Below are 17,303 nucleotides of genomic sequence, written 5' to 3'. Positions count from 1 at the left end.
CTTTTAATTATTTACTTTTTATCATTTTGGTTATTTAGGTTATGTTACAAGAAAACAAATTTTGATCCAATTGATTAAGAAAGTAATGATAAAACTAACTAATGGATAGTGGACAATGAAGAAGAGTTTAGTAAACTTAATGCAAATGAATTGGAATAAATGTTCTATGAAGAAGGATCTATTCCCATCAATAATTATCCAACCGATCATGATTTGTCATATAATTTCCTAGGTCAAAATAATTTTTTTTGACACTTACATAGTTACAAACATTTACACATTTACATAAATGACTGATTTTTAGATTGAAAGAAATTGAAATTTTTAACTGTAAGTTTTGTAGATGATGCTATTGAAAAAGATGGCGTAGAAGATTAACAAATAATGGGGGGTGCAATAGAAGCGATGTTAAGATCTTTTACCATTACTGATCTTAAAGAATAACAAATTACTCATTTATTAAATTTTATGTTAGACTAATTATATTTTGTTGAATGTTAATTTTAATATATTTTGTTAAATGTTGTATTAGATATTATTTGTTCAACAATGATTATGTTGATTGGTTGGTGTTATGTTTTGCTGAATGCATATATTGTCAGATTGACGTTTAATGATATGTTGAATGGTTAATGATTTGTGTTTTGTTTAACGTAGTAGGTTTAATTTTTGTTCTGATTTGTGTTGTAATGGTTATGTTACATAATTAATTTCTTAGTTTTTCAATATGTGTTTTGCAATAATTGAATTGAAAATTATGCATAAATTAAAATTCAGTATGTGAATAACATGTAATCTGGTTGGACTGGCCGATCAAAACAGTCCAACCGGTTCAACTAGAACCAGCACATAAAACAATTCATGCTCTGGTTCGATTCTTAAAACCTTGATTCACGCCCCTAGTTTCCCTCCCAAATATCAAAGCACTTAATGTAAATTATGGTCAAAATTTAAAGAATGTGCAACAAAAAAACTGCCACTAAATTCACTAGGCTATAGCATAAAAGAACTGCAAAACCTACCCAATGTCTTCAAGACGTAAAAAAGTGACCCTTCTCCTTCATGACCAATAAGATGACTAAGATACCTGCATGGTGCTTCCTTGTAATGGTGAATGCTTGGAGTTATTGGCCATACAATTCTCAATTTGTGACCTTGTTTGATTGGAACAGCTCTAACAAGGATCTGAAGCAAAGATTAAATAAGAGAAATAATTAAAAAAATAAAAACAAAGAAGATAATCTCTCTAAAATAATAATATAAAAGGGCACATTTAGTATGGCCTCTTCGAGGGGAACTTGTAGATGCAAATATTATAAAAAAAGAACTTTCATGAAAAATTAGTTGCTTGGTTGTATAAATGTGATAGAGCTTTCTAACAATAACCACCAAAAAGAGTTATCATACAAAGGAAGATCAATAAATTTCTAGAATAACACAAGAATATTTATGATATTTCAAGCTTAAAAAAAAATAACTCAAATGATCTTATAGGAAAAACACAACTTTTGAGATTCTCCAAATAAACGTAAAGAAACTTATTTAATTGCTTGAAAGCTTTTCTTGGTTGCAATACCAAAAGGAAAAGAAAACAGCTTTCAGCTAACAAATAAACCAACTTAAGTCATAATTAAAACCATTTCACACAGAATTTCCTTACTACTTTGATGCAGTGTCACTTCAGGCCTTTCACTCTGCATATAAAATTCACTAGGACCATGCGTACCTGTAAATGTGCTGATCCACAAGGCTGGCCAGGAAAGTGAAAACAGCTCCGATCCATGTTCCGAATTTCCTGGAACTTATCCTCCACTAGGCGGTGAATTTTATCCAAGCTTTCTAGAACATCAATCACAGAGATTAAGTGAAATTTCAGAATAGTTTAATTCAACATCAATGCATAGCAGAAAAAAATAGTTACTAACCTTTTGAATACACAACCAGATGCATGAGGTTTGCTGAGTAATTTGCATCGTAGAACTTAATAAGCTCGTCTCTTGTATCCAGTCCTTTAGCCTTTGGTTGGACTGCCAAGGTATCCCAGTTCCCTGTACATCCAAAAATTCATGAATAAAAACACCAAAATCTGTAAAATGAAAAAATAAATGATGGAAATCTGGAAAAAGAAAAAAATATGACACAGAAAAAGAAATCCAAAATAATGCATACTGGCATGAAGATTTGAAGTTCCTCAAAACCTGATTTCAAATGAAATCCTTTTTTTTTTTAATTTTATCATAATTATCTATTATTTTTTAGAAAGGCACGTATTTACATCATTGATTAAAATAATTACAGAATGGTGAAAAAGATTTCCACAAAAGATAACATCCATCTAAAGGATCACAAAAATATCTATAGATATACAGAATGATCAACACAAAAAAGATGACAAGTAGTCAAACATCAATGCCAATATTATTTCCTTCCCTATCTAAGCATAGAAAGAAAAAATGAAATATCTAGAAAGCTTTTAGAGATAGATGCCAAAGAGAAGTGAAAAATGAATTGTGTCCCACAAAATAATTGTCTTCCTCTCATCTATTTCCAAAAGATCCTTCTTTTACTTTCTCGCCAATCATCCAAAATAGCACAATTCCATAAGAATTTGGCCTTATCTCCTCTACGAAACCCAAATATATGTTCAGAAAGAAAATCACCACAAAAGTTGGAATCACCCACTATATTTTTGCCACCTGGAGCAGTGTGTAAACTTAATTTTGATGAAATCCTGAACCATCAAGAGTTGGTATTTTAGGTAAATGAATGGAAGGTTAGAGAAAGTTTCCATAAACTTTTAATATTAAAGTAGATAAAATCATAAACAGCATAAACCTCACATATGCTTAACACAAAATACTTGCAAATTATTATAATCACATGCTAGGGGAAACTTATAATGAAATACCACCTGAAATTTTTGCAGAATGAAAAATGTTAATAGAACTCATATTTGACTAAATAAACAATTTGACATAATCCCGAGCAAATACACCTAAATGCATTGGATATCCAAACCATATAATCAACTAACTTTCTAAAGGAGTTCTGTGAAATAACTATTAGAAAATAGTTGTTGAAGTAAAGGTAATTTGAAATTTATATGCAATATGCTCATAGCTGAATCATCAACTAGATAAATTTCCAGAGTGTGAAAGAAACTATTTCATATTATGGGGAAAGGAAAGGAAGAGCAATAAAAGAACATTTTGTTATGTTTGTACAAAAGTACATAAAGGAACAGACAATCAAAGAAGTGCTCTTCTTGAACCCATCAAAATAAATACTTCGAAGATTGGATGGAATGATGGAAGGAGGAAGAGAATTGCTTTGGAAAATTTTGGTTTACAATTTTAAAGACATGAATTCATCCATTTAACAAGGAGATAATTTGATCATATATTGCTCCATCTTCTTTTCCTCTCTTCCCCCAAAACCCAACAACCAGAAGGGAAGATAACCTTCTTCTCTTCACGTTATATTTTCCATTATCCAGCCATCCCCTTCCAATCTTAAAACCCTCCTAATATACATATTGCTGAAAAAATTGAAGCAGCAAACACTGTATTATGCGTATACATTCTAATACTTAATGACCAAATTGATCTGAGGATAGGCAGTGCACATGGCAACAACCAGCTTGCATGTGACTATAAAATAAAGAACTGGTCCTTCACCCAAAATAACAGTGTCAAATAAAGTGCTGACCTGTGCTGAATTTATGATACGGATGGCCTTCCAAACTTACATGTTTCTGAAGCTGCATAGTTTAAAAAACATTTTAAAAAAAAGAGAGAGCAGCAAGAAGTATTTCTCACTAAAACACTAGTGCATCAAAAATAAATTGGTAAAACCAAAAAAAAAAAAAGATGATACAATAATCACAATTGGAAGGACCATTATAATAAATCAATAATAATAATAATTTCAACAAGGAAAGAAGAAAAAGAAAATGCTAGCTTAGTAAAGAAAATCTAGGAAAATAACTAAACACCTAGGACTTACCCCAAAAAAAAAAAAACTAAACACCTAGGTAGCCGTGATAAACTGATAAAGACCTGAAGCCTTTAGCTGGACAAGAGCTGCTATTGTTCAAAGATAATCGGAAACTGAAGGTTCCATTTGAGCTATTGTATTGTGAATGTAACAATTTGCGAAATAATGTAGAACACAGCAAGGAAATGTAATAAACTTGCATTGATATTTTTGTATTTGACCATTTTTTTCCAATAATAAAAGATTTAGCAAATCAACTACTTCATTTACAATCTACTCGCAAAATATTCATAAGGCTAACAAAGAAATCAACATTCAAACATAACTCCAATGCCAACATTCAAGGGTTCGTTCTCTCCCATTCTTCCACTATCACTCTTCACTTGCTACCATTTTTCTCCTCTTAGGTCTATATCTCTCTTTCTCCTCCCACAACCATTCCTCCAACCCTATGGTGCCACCTCAGCCAAGGATATCCCAATGGTCCCAGGAGTTGGTTGCATATTTGCTGTTGCAGTGTTTGCTACTTGAGTGCGTATTGCTGGTTCCAAAATTCTCCCACCTGTGCTCACTGCTTCCCTTTCTGCCCTTCTTCTTGTACATACCTGGGACCTAACATTGCCCCTCCCATTGAGAGGCACCTTGCCCTCAAGGTGCAATTGAAGGAAGAGACATTTAATGCTTTCATATCATTCCCAGGAGCATTCTGTTAGGATCCCAAATGCAAGGTATGAGACTTGGATCCCACATTGGAAAGTATGGGCAACTAGTGTGGGGTTTATATGGTCTTGGGCTCTTCCATCTCAATAGTTAGCTTTTGAGGTGTGGTTCTCCTAAGGTTCGTATCATTTGGTATCAGAGCCAGGTTGATACGAACCTTAGGAGAACCACACTTCAAAAGCTAGCTATTGAGATGGGAGAGCCCAAGGCCATATAAACCCCACACTAGTTGTCCATACTTTCCAATGTGGGATCCAAGTCTCATACCTTACATTTGGGATCCTAACACATTCACAGTTAGGTAACCTGTCCCATTTGATAAATATCTCTAACTCCCCTTGAGAAGAATACCTGTAATTCAAAACTACTTTAGCATAGACTTTCAACTCCAATTTTTCACTCAAACCTTTTGGCAGTGGCTGACTAATCACAACAAGCCCTAAATGCTTCTTTAGTTGCGAGATGTGGAAAACGGTATGAATTTGAGCTATCTCAAGCAACTTCAATTGGTATGCTATAGGTCTCACCATCTCTAACACCTCATATGGCCCATAGAAACGGAGGCTTAGTTTTTCATTTAAGCATGATGCCAACAAACAAAAATGGTATCGTTGTATCTTGAGGTAAACCTAGTCCCCAATAGTAAATTCGACTTTGAATCTACTTTTTTTTTAAGTAATTAACTTCATGCCTACTTTGATCAACCAATCTTTTCATTCTTTCTTGGGCTCTGTGCAAGTTTGCTTTCAGCTCATCTAGAATGCAGTTTCTCTCTTGAATCCTAATGTTGATATCCTCAATTTTACTGTCTTCTTCAACCAATCTCAAAAGTGGTAGGGATCCCTCTCATAACAACACAGAAAGAAGTCATACCCAAAGAACTCTTGATAAATGGTATTGTACCAAAACTCAACCCAAGCCAACCATTTTAGCCAACTTTTTGGCTGCTCGGAACCAGAACAGAAACAATGCAGATACGTTTCCAACCCTCGATTCACAACCTCCGTCTACCCCTTGGTTTGTGGGTGATACGTCATACTATATTTTCACGTAGTCCCCACTGTTCAAAAAAGCTCCATCAAAAAATTATTATAAAAATCCTATCCTTATCCAACACAATGGTAGAGGGAAACCCATGGAGGCGAACCGTCTCTCTAATAAAAATTCTAGGCACTCCCTTAGTTGTTATTGGGTGGCATATGGTCATGAAGTGACCCAATTTAAATAACCTATCTACCACTACCAAGATTGTATTGAATCCCTACACCTTAGGTAGTCCCACATGAAATCAATCGAAAGATCTTCCCATATTTTGGAAGGAATGGGTAGTGGTTGCAACAACCCAACAAGTGAAATCGTTTCATATTTGGCTCTTTATAAAGTCTCTCATTCAGCGACAAACCTCTTCACATCATTCTTCATTCCTTCCCAATATAATACGAAGGTTATCATCTTGTACATACTAAAGAAACCCGACTATCCTCCATCTAGAGTAGAATGAAACTCAACCAAAAATAATGGAATAAATCTGGAACTCTTTGCCACCACTAATTTGTCATTATACAGTAAGTCGTCTCCCCTTAATGAATAGCCCTTATGAGAAGTTAACTTATACAAAAAATCCTGAATAATTTTCCACAATTTCTTATTTTCCCTTACCTCTATTTGAACCTCTTCTCCTAGAATGTGTGTCATTGTCACTGCCATCAATTCACTCTTAAATTGGGGTTCTGAGAAAAGGCGTCTACTGCCCTATTTTCACACCCCGGTTTATACACAATGTCAAAGGCATATTCTAGCATCTTAACTAGCCACCACTGTTACTCCTATCCTACTACTTTCAGGTCTGTCAAAAATTTCAAAAATTTTTTATCAATGCAAACTTTGAAATGTCTTCCTGATAGGTAGTGCCGCCAGTCTTGGGATGCCAAGACCATATTATCAACTCCCATTCATACTAATTTACTTCTATTCTGTGGAGAAAATGTCATACTTAAAAATGCTACTGATCTTCCATCTTGCATGAGGACCGCACCCAACTCAGATCCTAAAGCATCGATTTCTATGATGAATTCCTTTGAAAAGTCAAGCATTGCTAGCACAAGTACATTTACCATGGCTGTTTTCAAAGATTCAAAAGCCTATTGTGCTTCCTGTCCCCACTGAAATGAATTCTTCTTCAACAAATTAGCCAATGGTTGTGCTATCTTCTCATACCCCTTTACGAATCACCAATAAGAAGCACCTTAAATTTTGTATATCACATGGTATTGGCCACTACTCCATATCTCAAATCTTCCTCAGGTCTATCTCTGCTCCATTTTTTGATATAATATGTTTTACATAATCAATTCCACTCTACCCAAATAACCACTTTTTCCTTTTCACAACCAAACAATGGTCTCAAAGAAGACACAATACTAGCCATAAGTGATACAAATGATCTTGAAGTGCCCTATTGTATATCAATATATTATCAAAGAATATTAGCATAAACTTATGTAGATAAGGTCAGAAGATCTCATTCATTAAGTTTTAAAAAGGGCCAAAGAACTATTTCACCCCCAAGTTTAAGTGTTATCCCAAAGTCACACCAATGAGGTTTGAAAAAACCAAAATCCCACCCATCCACTAAAAATCTAAAATTTCTCCCCTAAGGTTTGCAAATCATGGTCGGAGTTGCTAGAGATGGCCGTCTCCGATGGTGTTGGCTTTCTTTTTGGGCTCAGCTCTCCTTGCCAATCATTTCTCAGCCACCGACGTAGGCTATTTCCTCCGACGAAGACAACCATCAATGGTCTCAGACAACCACGTCGTGTCCATCTTCGACCTCCAACGAAGACAATTTGTCAGAGTAAATGGCCTACGCCAATGGCTGGAAAGTGATCAACAGGAAGAGTTAAGCCGGGAGGGAGAGCTAACGCCATCGAAGACGGCCATCACCGGCAACTCTGACCATGATTTGCAAACCCTAGGAGAGAATTTTGATTTTTCAAACTTCAAGAGGCGGGGGAATTGTGAGTTTTCAAGCTGAAGGGGGTCAAACGTAATAAAACTTTAGTTTTTTTATTAAAAGACGGTTTTATCTTTAACCTTAACTGAGATTTTTAACGGATGAGTGAGATTTTGGGTTTTTCAAACCTCACAGGTGTGTCTTTGGGATAGCACTTAAACTTGGGTGGGAAATAGTCCTTTGGCCTATAAAAAGTCTTCAATGTGTTGGATAAGCCAAATGGCATGACCAAGAATTCATAGTATTCATTGTGGGTTTGAAACGTCATCTTCTCCACATCTTCTTCTACCCAAATTTGACAGCATCCCGACTTAAGGTCCAATTTAGTAAATATCGCAATCCCCACTAGTTCATCTAGCAACTTATCAATCACAAGTATCAAAAATTTATCTGGAACAATGATTCAGTCCAACACTGTATAGTCGACACAAAATCACCAACCGACATCACTTTTTCCTCACCAAAATGACAAGACTAGAAAACGGACTCACATTGGGATGGATTATGCCAACAATCAACATCTCGCACAGGATCTTCTCAATCTTGTTCTTTTGGTAGTGGGGATAGCGATAAGGGCAAACATTAGCCAATTGAGCTCCTTTGATCAAACAGAGAGCATGGTCACATGCTCTTTTGGGTAGAAGTCCCTGTGGCTCGCCAAGCACCCCTTCAAATTCGAACAACAAAGCGTCTTCTTCAACTAGTTGTCTCCCCACTTTTATCTAGAACCCTTCTTCTCCATCACTCATGGTTTTCATTAATGTACTAAGTGAAGACTGTAATTTAGAAAGCCTCAAGTCCCCCTTAATTTCCACTCTCTTCCCAGCGCATGAAAACTTCAAAGACTAGTCTCTCCAATTCGTTTTAACTTCATCTAAGTTACTCAACTAATCAAAACCCAAAATGACGGCTATACACCCTAGCTTGAAAGGAAGAAAATCTTGAACAACCATGATACCCTAGAAGGCAACTGCAAGTCCTTCACATTTTCCCAATCCTTCGACTTTTCTATCATTGCCTAGCACCACCACAAATTTAGCTACCCATATAAGAATCCTTAATTCTTTCACCAAGCTATCGGATATGAAATTGTGCATGGCCCTGTTGTCCAATAATACTATCACCTCTTTTCCCATTAATTTCTCCCTCCATTTCATTTGTCTTTGGGGAACCCAAACCTACCACAGAGTTGGTTTATAAACTCACCTCCACTTCCCTTTCCTTGGTCTAAACCTGTTCCTCCACCACCATTTCTTCTTCCTTCGCTTCATCTTTGCTCGATATTATCACCCAGTGTTGCCAAAATCGACAACGATGGTCGTGACTATACTTCTCGTCACAACAAAAACAAAGTCCCTTTTCACACTTTAGGCAATACTCTTCATCGAACAACCTTTGGTAGCCACCATCTCGCACTAGTTGGGAAAATGAGGCAACAAAGTTGGCTAGTGCTCTGAAAGAAGACGTAGTTGTCGTATTTCGAAAACGGGTGTCGTTGCAATTTTGGGGTGGGATTTATTTTCATTAAAACTGTAGTTTGGGTCAACTAGTTGATTTTCGAGTAGGTTAGTAGCAGTTCGGATCGGGGTGTGGTTAGTAATATTGGTTGAGCTAGATGTTGTTTGGCTTAAGGTAGGTTGGGTTGGGTTGGGTTGGGGTTCAGTGGACCTATGGAGATGGGAATTGAGCTGGAATAAGCAACTGGGTAGGCAAATCAGGTCAAGTTTACCAAGTGTTTCAGGTTGGATTTATTAGGTCGAGGCCCCCACTTCCCATCAATTATCATTTCTTCTCTTTTACCTCAAACGCCTTCTCCATGCTTCTTCCAACAACGTCGGGTGGAACAACTTGACCTCAGTGCAAACTTCATCCACCAATCCATTCATGAATAGCCCCGTCAACGTCTCTTCTATCAACCCTTCCACCGCAAAGGATTGTAATTCAAATTGACACTGGAAATCATGAACGATGTCAGTTTGTCGAAGTGACAACAATTCCTCATAAGATGTCCTCTCAAATCCCAATCAAAACAACGTAGACAAGGATTTTGAACTCCTCCCATCCCAAAAAAGCTTGTCAATTCTCTCCTCACCTTAGACAACCATGTGCGATACCTTTCATACAAACCCTTGTTATCGTCAACCACTCCCTCTCAGTTAGATTGTTCACATCAAAATATTGTTTACAAAGGAATATCCATTCAAGCGTATCATCATCGTTAAATACTAAGAGGTCCAACCGTCAATAGGGTGTATCTCCCTATCTCCTCCGGATAACTCCCCACACCTCTCCCTTGAAATAGCCTCTTCCTTCTATCATCTCCTCATTCCCTATCGATGGAGGCATGGTCGTCTCCTGTGGTTAGGGGGAATACAATGGTAAGGATGCCAAGCCTATCAATGTCTTGTCCCTATCTCCTCCTTTTCCAATTACGGCCTCTCAGAGTTTCCATAGGTACCTGTTTAGTGACTCCATGTTTCCTATTCTATTGTTCATGTCTCCTACTTTCTCACTCGTGTCACTATTCATCTCCATCAACTATTGGCTCACCTCTGCCATTTTTTCTTTCATCCCTACCATGTCGGCCTCCAATGCATCCACTTTTGCTTCCATTCTAGTCACGTTTTAATACCAAGTGATATAGAACTAGAGCCTTTAGCTAGACTGGAGCTATTACTGTTAAAAATGATTAGAAAACTAAAGGTTCTTAGAGAGATTACTTTTGAGCTATTGTATAATGAATGCAATAGTTTGCAAAATAATATAGAACATGACAAGGAAATGTATTAAACTTGTATTTGAGAAATTTTTCCAATAACAAAAGATTCAACAAATCAACTACTTCATTTACAATCTACTCACAAAATATTGATAAGACTAACAGAGAAATCAACATTCAAACATAACTCCTAAGCAAACATTCAAGAAGCTGGTTCTCTCCCCTTCTTCCACTATCTTCACTTTTCACTTACTACCATTTTTCCTTTCTCCAGGTCTATATCTCTCTTTTTCCTCCCATAACCTTTCCTCTAACCTTGTGGTGCCACCTCAACCAACGATATCCCAATGGTCCCAAAAGTTGGTTGCGTATTTGTTGCTGTAGTGTTCGCTACTTGAGTGCCTATTACTGGTCCCATAATTATGCCACTTGTGCTCACTACTTCCTTTCTTCCCTTCTTCTTTCTCTTTTTCTCATATATACCCAGGACCTAATATAAACACATGGCCTTGCCCATTGGACTAGTCTTACAAGGCCTATTGGAGCCTATCTCAGGTCTTGCTATGCAAAAGTTATCATTTAGCCTTATTTATGTTCCATGGAATTAAAAATCTAAAAGTTTGGTCTTCATTTGAATTTCTTATATTTAAGGAGTTTAATAAGAAAATTTTATTTACATATCTATGTTTCCTATAATATAAAATTGAGCAATTTATTACTTTCTTGGTATGCTAGAATTGGCAACAACCCATGAATCTTTGATGTGTTTGTGTTTTAGTAAACATCACATATATGCCTTGAGAGATCCACTAATAAAGGACTATGGCTAGAGCGTGGAAGGGTGGAAGATATTAATGTCTTTAAAGTCAATCAAATTATCAAATCATTAATAAAATTCAGTTTGAGTTTTCCTTAAGAATTTCTTTGCAAATTATATTGAATTTTTTGTTTATCCCTTTACGTCTGTTGAAATATATTAACCCTAAGTGTCCTTGTAAACAATATAACAATCCCATCAATGTTTATCTTGCGTCATGCACTAATTTCGAATAACCCAATATAGTTGAAAACTATTGGAAACCCCCTGAATAGAATTTTTTTGGCAAAAAAATAATTGAAAACCCTTGGTAAGGTGTTCTTCACATATATGAAAACATTGGGTTTGATTAAGATCATCACTCAGTGTGATGATTTCCCCTTTTTATATATAGAAAAGAATGAAAAAATTCTTCAAAATGGACCTCTGCAAAAAGCCTATAATGAATGAAATCAATGATGTGATATACCTTAAACAAAAGTAATTAGGAGAATATAAATCCGTAAAAGTCAGTTAGGAATATATGCAGCAAATATACATGGCAGAGATTCATAGTTATCCATCTACCCAAACAACCTTCAAAGTTCCCATGCAATGTCAGGTATCCCTAAAATTGGAGTTAAGCCAGATCTTATACTGCATTGCCCTGAACAATTTCAGCTAGGCACCCCTAGCTTCATTCCTTGTGGCATTAAAGAACCACAAATCTCCTAAAATCTAGAACATTGAGACAGTATTAAGGCTCCAACCTAAAATTTCAATAAAATCCAAATTTTTTAGAATGTTTCAGAACCACGACTAGCAGAACTAGTCAATTCAAAAGAATTAATTTACAAGAATATAAAAAATGATCACAGAATTCCTGCCAACACAACATATTGCAAGGAAAAACTTATATGAATAAGAATTCATAACCATCTTTCTTACAACATATGGCATCTTATGGCAAATGGGATGCTGTCCAGATAACTGACCAGCACCACATTTGAGATTATTGTATTAATTGGCAAATACTACTAATTGGAAAAATATAAGCAAACAAAGTAACCAATACCTGATGCATTCTCCATGAATCAGAGAGTAAGTTCTTTTGGTTCTCTGGATAAGTGGAGAGGAAGAATAGAAGAACGGAAGAATGAGGGATGGCAAACCAAGATTCAGAAAATAATGTAATCGATGCACAAGAATAACTAAACAATGTAACTAACCAGAATCAACCGCTTTAATCTCCCTAATTGTAGCATCAGCTGACATCAATGGTTTGATAAAGAACTGCGCAAATCTGATTGGTAAATCACAGAAAAAAAACACATAAACCCACAAACTTATGAAACAAATATATTAATTTAGAAAAATGGATAAGAAACATGTACCTGTCCAGAGCCTCTTCAAAAGAATCAGTGGTAATATCAAAATAGTAGTTGGTATGCTCAGAAGCTGTAAAAGCATTTGTGCTCCCTCCATGCTGTCCATCAGAAAGATAAAGCAGAAGAAAAAAGTGGATCAACACAAATACAGGTAAAACTTGTAAAGATTAATCACAAAATGAAAAATGGAACAATTAATATGCATCAATAATCACATAATTTAAAATGGAGATGAGAAAGACTGTCCTCAAGAAATTCCAGGTCAAAAAGGTGGGAGAAATCCTAAATGCCTGAGAACAGTCTGCACAACATGCTGTTCATCTTAACTCATTACTAGCGCCTCAAAAATTTCCAAAGAGACATATCCTTCAAAGGGAACAAAAATGCACTCTCCAAACAGACACCTTAAGGGAGTACATAAAAAAACCAATAAATGACATATAATTCTGTCCAATCGCTAATAAAAAAATAATAAGGGATAATTATAAAACATGTTTGTTTCTACAAGTAGTTAAAAATATCAACAGATAGATTCTTATAATAACAATTTACAATACAAACATATGGTTAATTACAACAATCACCCATCAAAGGAGGCAAAGTCCACAGCATGTCTAAGAACAGTAACAGCAGAACTTTGACAGCTTAGATATTTCTTCCCAGCAACATTACCAACTAGTATCAAGATGTTAATTTCCAATCACATGAAACAAAAAGATAGAACATCAAGGTGGTCATAAAATAAATTATGTACCTGCTACAACTAATTGTAGGTCACTATTTGAACCACAAATATTCAGCTTAACAAAGTGGGTGAAAGCATACATCAAAACAAAGTAACAACCAAAAAATTGGGCAACTGTAAAGTATTCATTTCAAGCTTTTGTTCACCATATGCTTGATTGACTTCCCAGCAGACTAATCTCCTCAAAAAAGATGGCTGACTTATTTACTTATCTGCTTTTTCTTCAACTTCAATTGCTTCCATTGAAGTTCCATAATTAGAAAGAAAAGAACTTGCCAAACATCACTGTAAAAGAACGTCACAAAAAAATATAAAAGAAATAAAAGAAAAGGTCGTACCTCTGCAATGTACTTTGAATAGCTATCCTCTAATGGATATTTCTCGCTAGCATAGAACAGCATATGCTCTGAAACAATCAAGAAAAAATTCACTAAAAAGGCAGAAACTTGTATAAAAAACTAGTAATAAAATTGAAACAATATTACGAACTTGTACACGGTTATTAACTCATTTAATTACTAATTTAATTAAACACAAGAAAAATACCAAGAAAATGGGCAAGGCCTTCGAGGCCAGCAGGGTCACTGAAGGAGCCAACACTCACATTCATTGAAGCAGCACACTACAACACAAACAAAACAGTAAATTCAATACAACAAAAAATCAACAGATAATCAGATCGAATCAATTTCAAATTCAGACGATTGAATGCCTTATCGGTATCAGGATCGCTGATCAACAGAGCTTCAAGAGAGTTTCTAAGAACAATCCTCCGGTAATCTCTCTTGTCCGTACGCGGTTTCCTTATCTCTACATCGTCTTGACCAACAGCCATTTTTGAAGTCAGAGAGAGAAATGATCGCTTTTCTGGTTTGCAAATGATCGATTGATTCTCTTTTACATAAAATCAGAAGGGAAGACTAGTCTACAGCGGTCCTTTTGAAATCAAATTATAGTGAAAACTCCTATTTTTTTTAAATTTATTTAATTAAAAATAAAAATATTATTTATTTAAAATTGTTTATATAAATTAAATTTTTTTTCTTAAATTTAAAAATTAATAATTTTTTATCTAAAATTTAAAAAATGATAATTTTTTCTTAGAGTTTCATTTTTTTTCTCTCCTTCTCTAGCAACTGTTCTCTGATTAACCTCTCACATCGACGCACCCATCAATCTACTAAAAGAAGATAAATTATCGACCAACCGAAGGTCGACCGACAATTTATTGGTCGAAGTTTGTGCAGTGCACTAATCATCAACTGATCAATGATTTGTCTTCTTCTGATAGACTAAAGAGCACACTAGTATGAGAGATTAGCTAAAAAATATATGCTAGAGAAGAAAAAGAAGAAAATAAAACCCTAGAAGGGATATTGTCACTTTTCAAACTTTGAGTAGAGAAAAATTATTAATTTTTTAAATCTAAAGAGAAAAATATAATGAATTTTTAGCTTTTTAATAATTTTAGCTAAATAATATTTTTACTTTTAGCTCTATCAATAAATTTTAATAGAATGATAGGTTGTTAGATTTTAAAAAATAAGCAAATATGAGTTTGAGTTCTCACCGTCCCTGAAGAAAACAAGCATTTTTCAGTAAGATACTAATTGAAAGGCATGCTATCACGGTGAAGGTTTTTAATTTACAAAACGTATTTTTCAGTGGCATACTAATTGAAAGGCAATCTTTTGGGTGTATACTATTCTTATGTTTATATTTGATATCAATGGACAATTATAAATAATTATTATATTTAATTAAACATAATACAAAGATATTAATAATTTAATATATTATTTTTTAAATATTTTTTATATAATTCTTAAAAAATATAAAATAAATTAAGGTAGTAGTTTTACATTACTGAAAATCAAATTTATAAATAAGTCTAGTAACTATTTTCTATCCAAACTTTAATAAAACAATTTCAAATTGAAAATTTTGATAGGAAAATATTCATTCAATTTATAAAAAAAATCGACAATCTCAATTTGGTGCTAATTTAACCAAGTAATTTAATTAAAGATAATTTTACTTTCATCTCTCTTTTTTTTTTCATAATCAAACCCGTCAAATACAAGATGAATTAATTCTTCATAATCAAAGTAAACAACCTGTGAAAGTTTGGTTGAACAATTGCAATGGTAGATTTCTCAATCCTTGATTGTGTTTATATGCATCTTAAAGTTGTTAAGATATAAATCAATGGAGATTATGTTCCCTAAAATGCCTCCCATATAACTTGTATTTTAATCAATACTCAAACTTGTGTTTTTATGAATGTAAGAAACAAAGTTGTAATACAAGATTTTGAATCCTACTTAGTGGGAGAAATAAATCATAATGATGATGCCATAAACTACGAGGAAGCTATATTGGATATTGATTCAAGTAGATGCTTAGAAGTAATGAATTCTAAAATAGAATCAATGTATACTAATCAAGGATGGACACTTATCAATCCACAACAAGGATTGTTCCTATTGGTTGTAAATAGGTCTTTAAGAGAAAAATTGGCAAGGATGGAAAAATGGAGACCTATAAAGCGCGATTAGTAGCAAAAGCTTATACTCAGAAACAAAGGTTGGATAATGAGGAAACTTTTTTGCTCGTAGCTATGATTAAATCAATTTGAATAATGCTAGTTATCATAACATACCGTGATTATGAAATTCGGCAAATGGATGTCAAGATCGTGTTCCTCAATAGATTCATTGAAGAAAACATATATATGGAATAACCTATAGGTTTTGTATCCGTTTTTGAAAGGCATAAGGTATGCAAGTTGCATCAATCTATTTATGGGTTAAAACAAGCTTTCAAAAGTTGGAACATTCGATTTAATGAAATAGTGAAATTGTTTGATTTTAAAAAGAATACACATGAGCTCTATGTTTACAAATGGGTTAAGAATTATGTCATTACATTCCTCATATTGTATATATATGACATACTATAATGGGTAATGACATTAGCATGATGAATGAGGTGAAAATCTGGTTACCCAGAACTTTCTTGATGAAAGACTTAGGAGATGTGACATATGTCCTTGAAATTCGTATTTATAAAGATCGAATGAAAAAGATAATTGGATTATCTTAAAAATTGTACATAGAAAAATTGTTGAAAAGGTTTAACATAAAAAACTCAAAAAAAGAACTTTTACCCGTCATTCATGATGTTTATCTTTTTAAAGATATCGGTCCAAAGACTAATAAAAAGCGACAGTGGATGCGTAATGTGCCCTATGCTTCAGCTGTAGGTGGACTCATGTACACAATGCTATGTTCAAGACCTGATGTATCATTTGTTGTAAGTGTTATAAGTAGATATCAAGATAATTTAGATGAGAAACATTGGTCAACTATGAAATCAATTTTAAAATACTTAAGAAGGACTAAGGATCTTATTTTAAGTTATGGGTGTTTGAAGTTAAACATTTAGGGACATTCAAACTCTGATTTCCATTCAAACGTTGACGATAAAAACTCTACATTAGGGTTCATTTTTATTTGTAATAGGGGTGTGGTTAGTTAGAAGAGTTCCAAACAATCAACCACTGTTGACTCTACTACATAAGTTTATTGCTTCAAAAACTGCAAAAAACGTTGTATAGATGTGCAAGTTCATATTTAAACTTGGTGAGTTTCCAAACATAGCTTATTTGATAACCATGTTTTGTGATAATACCAGTGTTATTACATAGGCAAAAGAACCAAGAGCGCATCAAAGGTCTAAATATATTCAACGAAAGTATCACATTTTGAGAGAATTCATTATAACTAGAGAAAGAATAATACAAATGACATCGAAAACTAAAAATGCAGTTGACCCACTAACTAAGTTAATGACACTGAAATAGCAAGACCATTATCTTAAGAAGATGGGTATACAATACAATAACAAATGACTCTAGTGTAAAT

At 34.3% G+C, this 17,303-nt stretch overlaps 1 protein-coding gene across 3 annotated transcripts in view; it reads right to left on the bottom strand.

Moving 5' to 3' along the window:
• Window positions 1-14,308, bottom strand: part of LOC123224732 (insulin-degrading enzyme-like 1, peroxisomal) — a 42,788-nt gene extending 28,480 nt beyond the window's left edge. The window contains exons 1-10 of one of the 3 annotated variants that reach the window (XM_044648431.1): window positions 14,090-14,308; window positions 13,924-13,999; window positions 13,716-13,783; window positions 12,639-12,730; window positions 12,474-12,547; window positions 12,320-12,363; window positions 3,709-3,760; window positions 1,926-2,048; window positions 1,727-1,839; window positions 1,023-1,185 (exon numbers count right to left, since the gene is read on the bottom strand). In XM_044648431.1, coding sequence (XP_044504366.1) covers window positions 1,023-1,185; window positions 1,727-1,839; window positions 1,926-2,048; window positions 3,709-3,760; window positions 12,320-12,363; window positions 12,474-12,547; window positions 12,639-12,730; window positions 13,716-13,783; window positions 13,924-13,999; window positions 14,090-14,212 — 928 coding nt within the window. In that variant the 5' untranslated portion in view covers window positions 14,213-14,308. Of the gene's footprint in view, window positions 1-1,022; window positions 1,186-1,726; window positions 1,840-1,925; window positions 2,049-3,708; window positions 3,761-12,319; window positions 12,364-12,473; window positions 12,548-12,638; window positions 12,731-13,715; window positions 13,784-13,923; window positions 14,000-14,089 lie in introns of those variants that run through there. The other 2 variants (XM_044648430.1, XM_044648432.1) reach the window with 2 other exon arrangements.
• Between the last annotated feature and the right edge of the window lie 2,995 nt (window positions 14,309-17,303).

The sequence above is a fragment of the Mangifera indica genome, chromosome 9 (assembly GCF_011075055.1).
Source record: "Mangifera indica cultivar Alphonso chromosome 9, CATAS_Mindica_2.1, whole genome shotgun sequence".
Lineage (NCBI taxonomy): Eukaryota > Viridiplantae > Streptophyta > Magnoliopsida > Sapindales > Anacardiaceae > Mangifera > Mangifera indica.
Note: the sequence above shows the minus strand (reverse complement) of the source record. Positions and strands in the feature narration are given on the sequence as shown.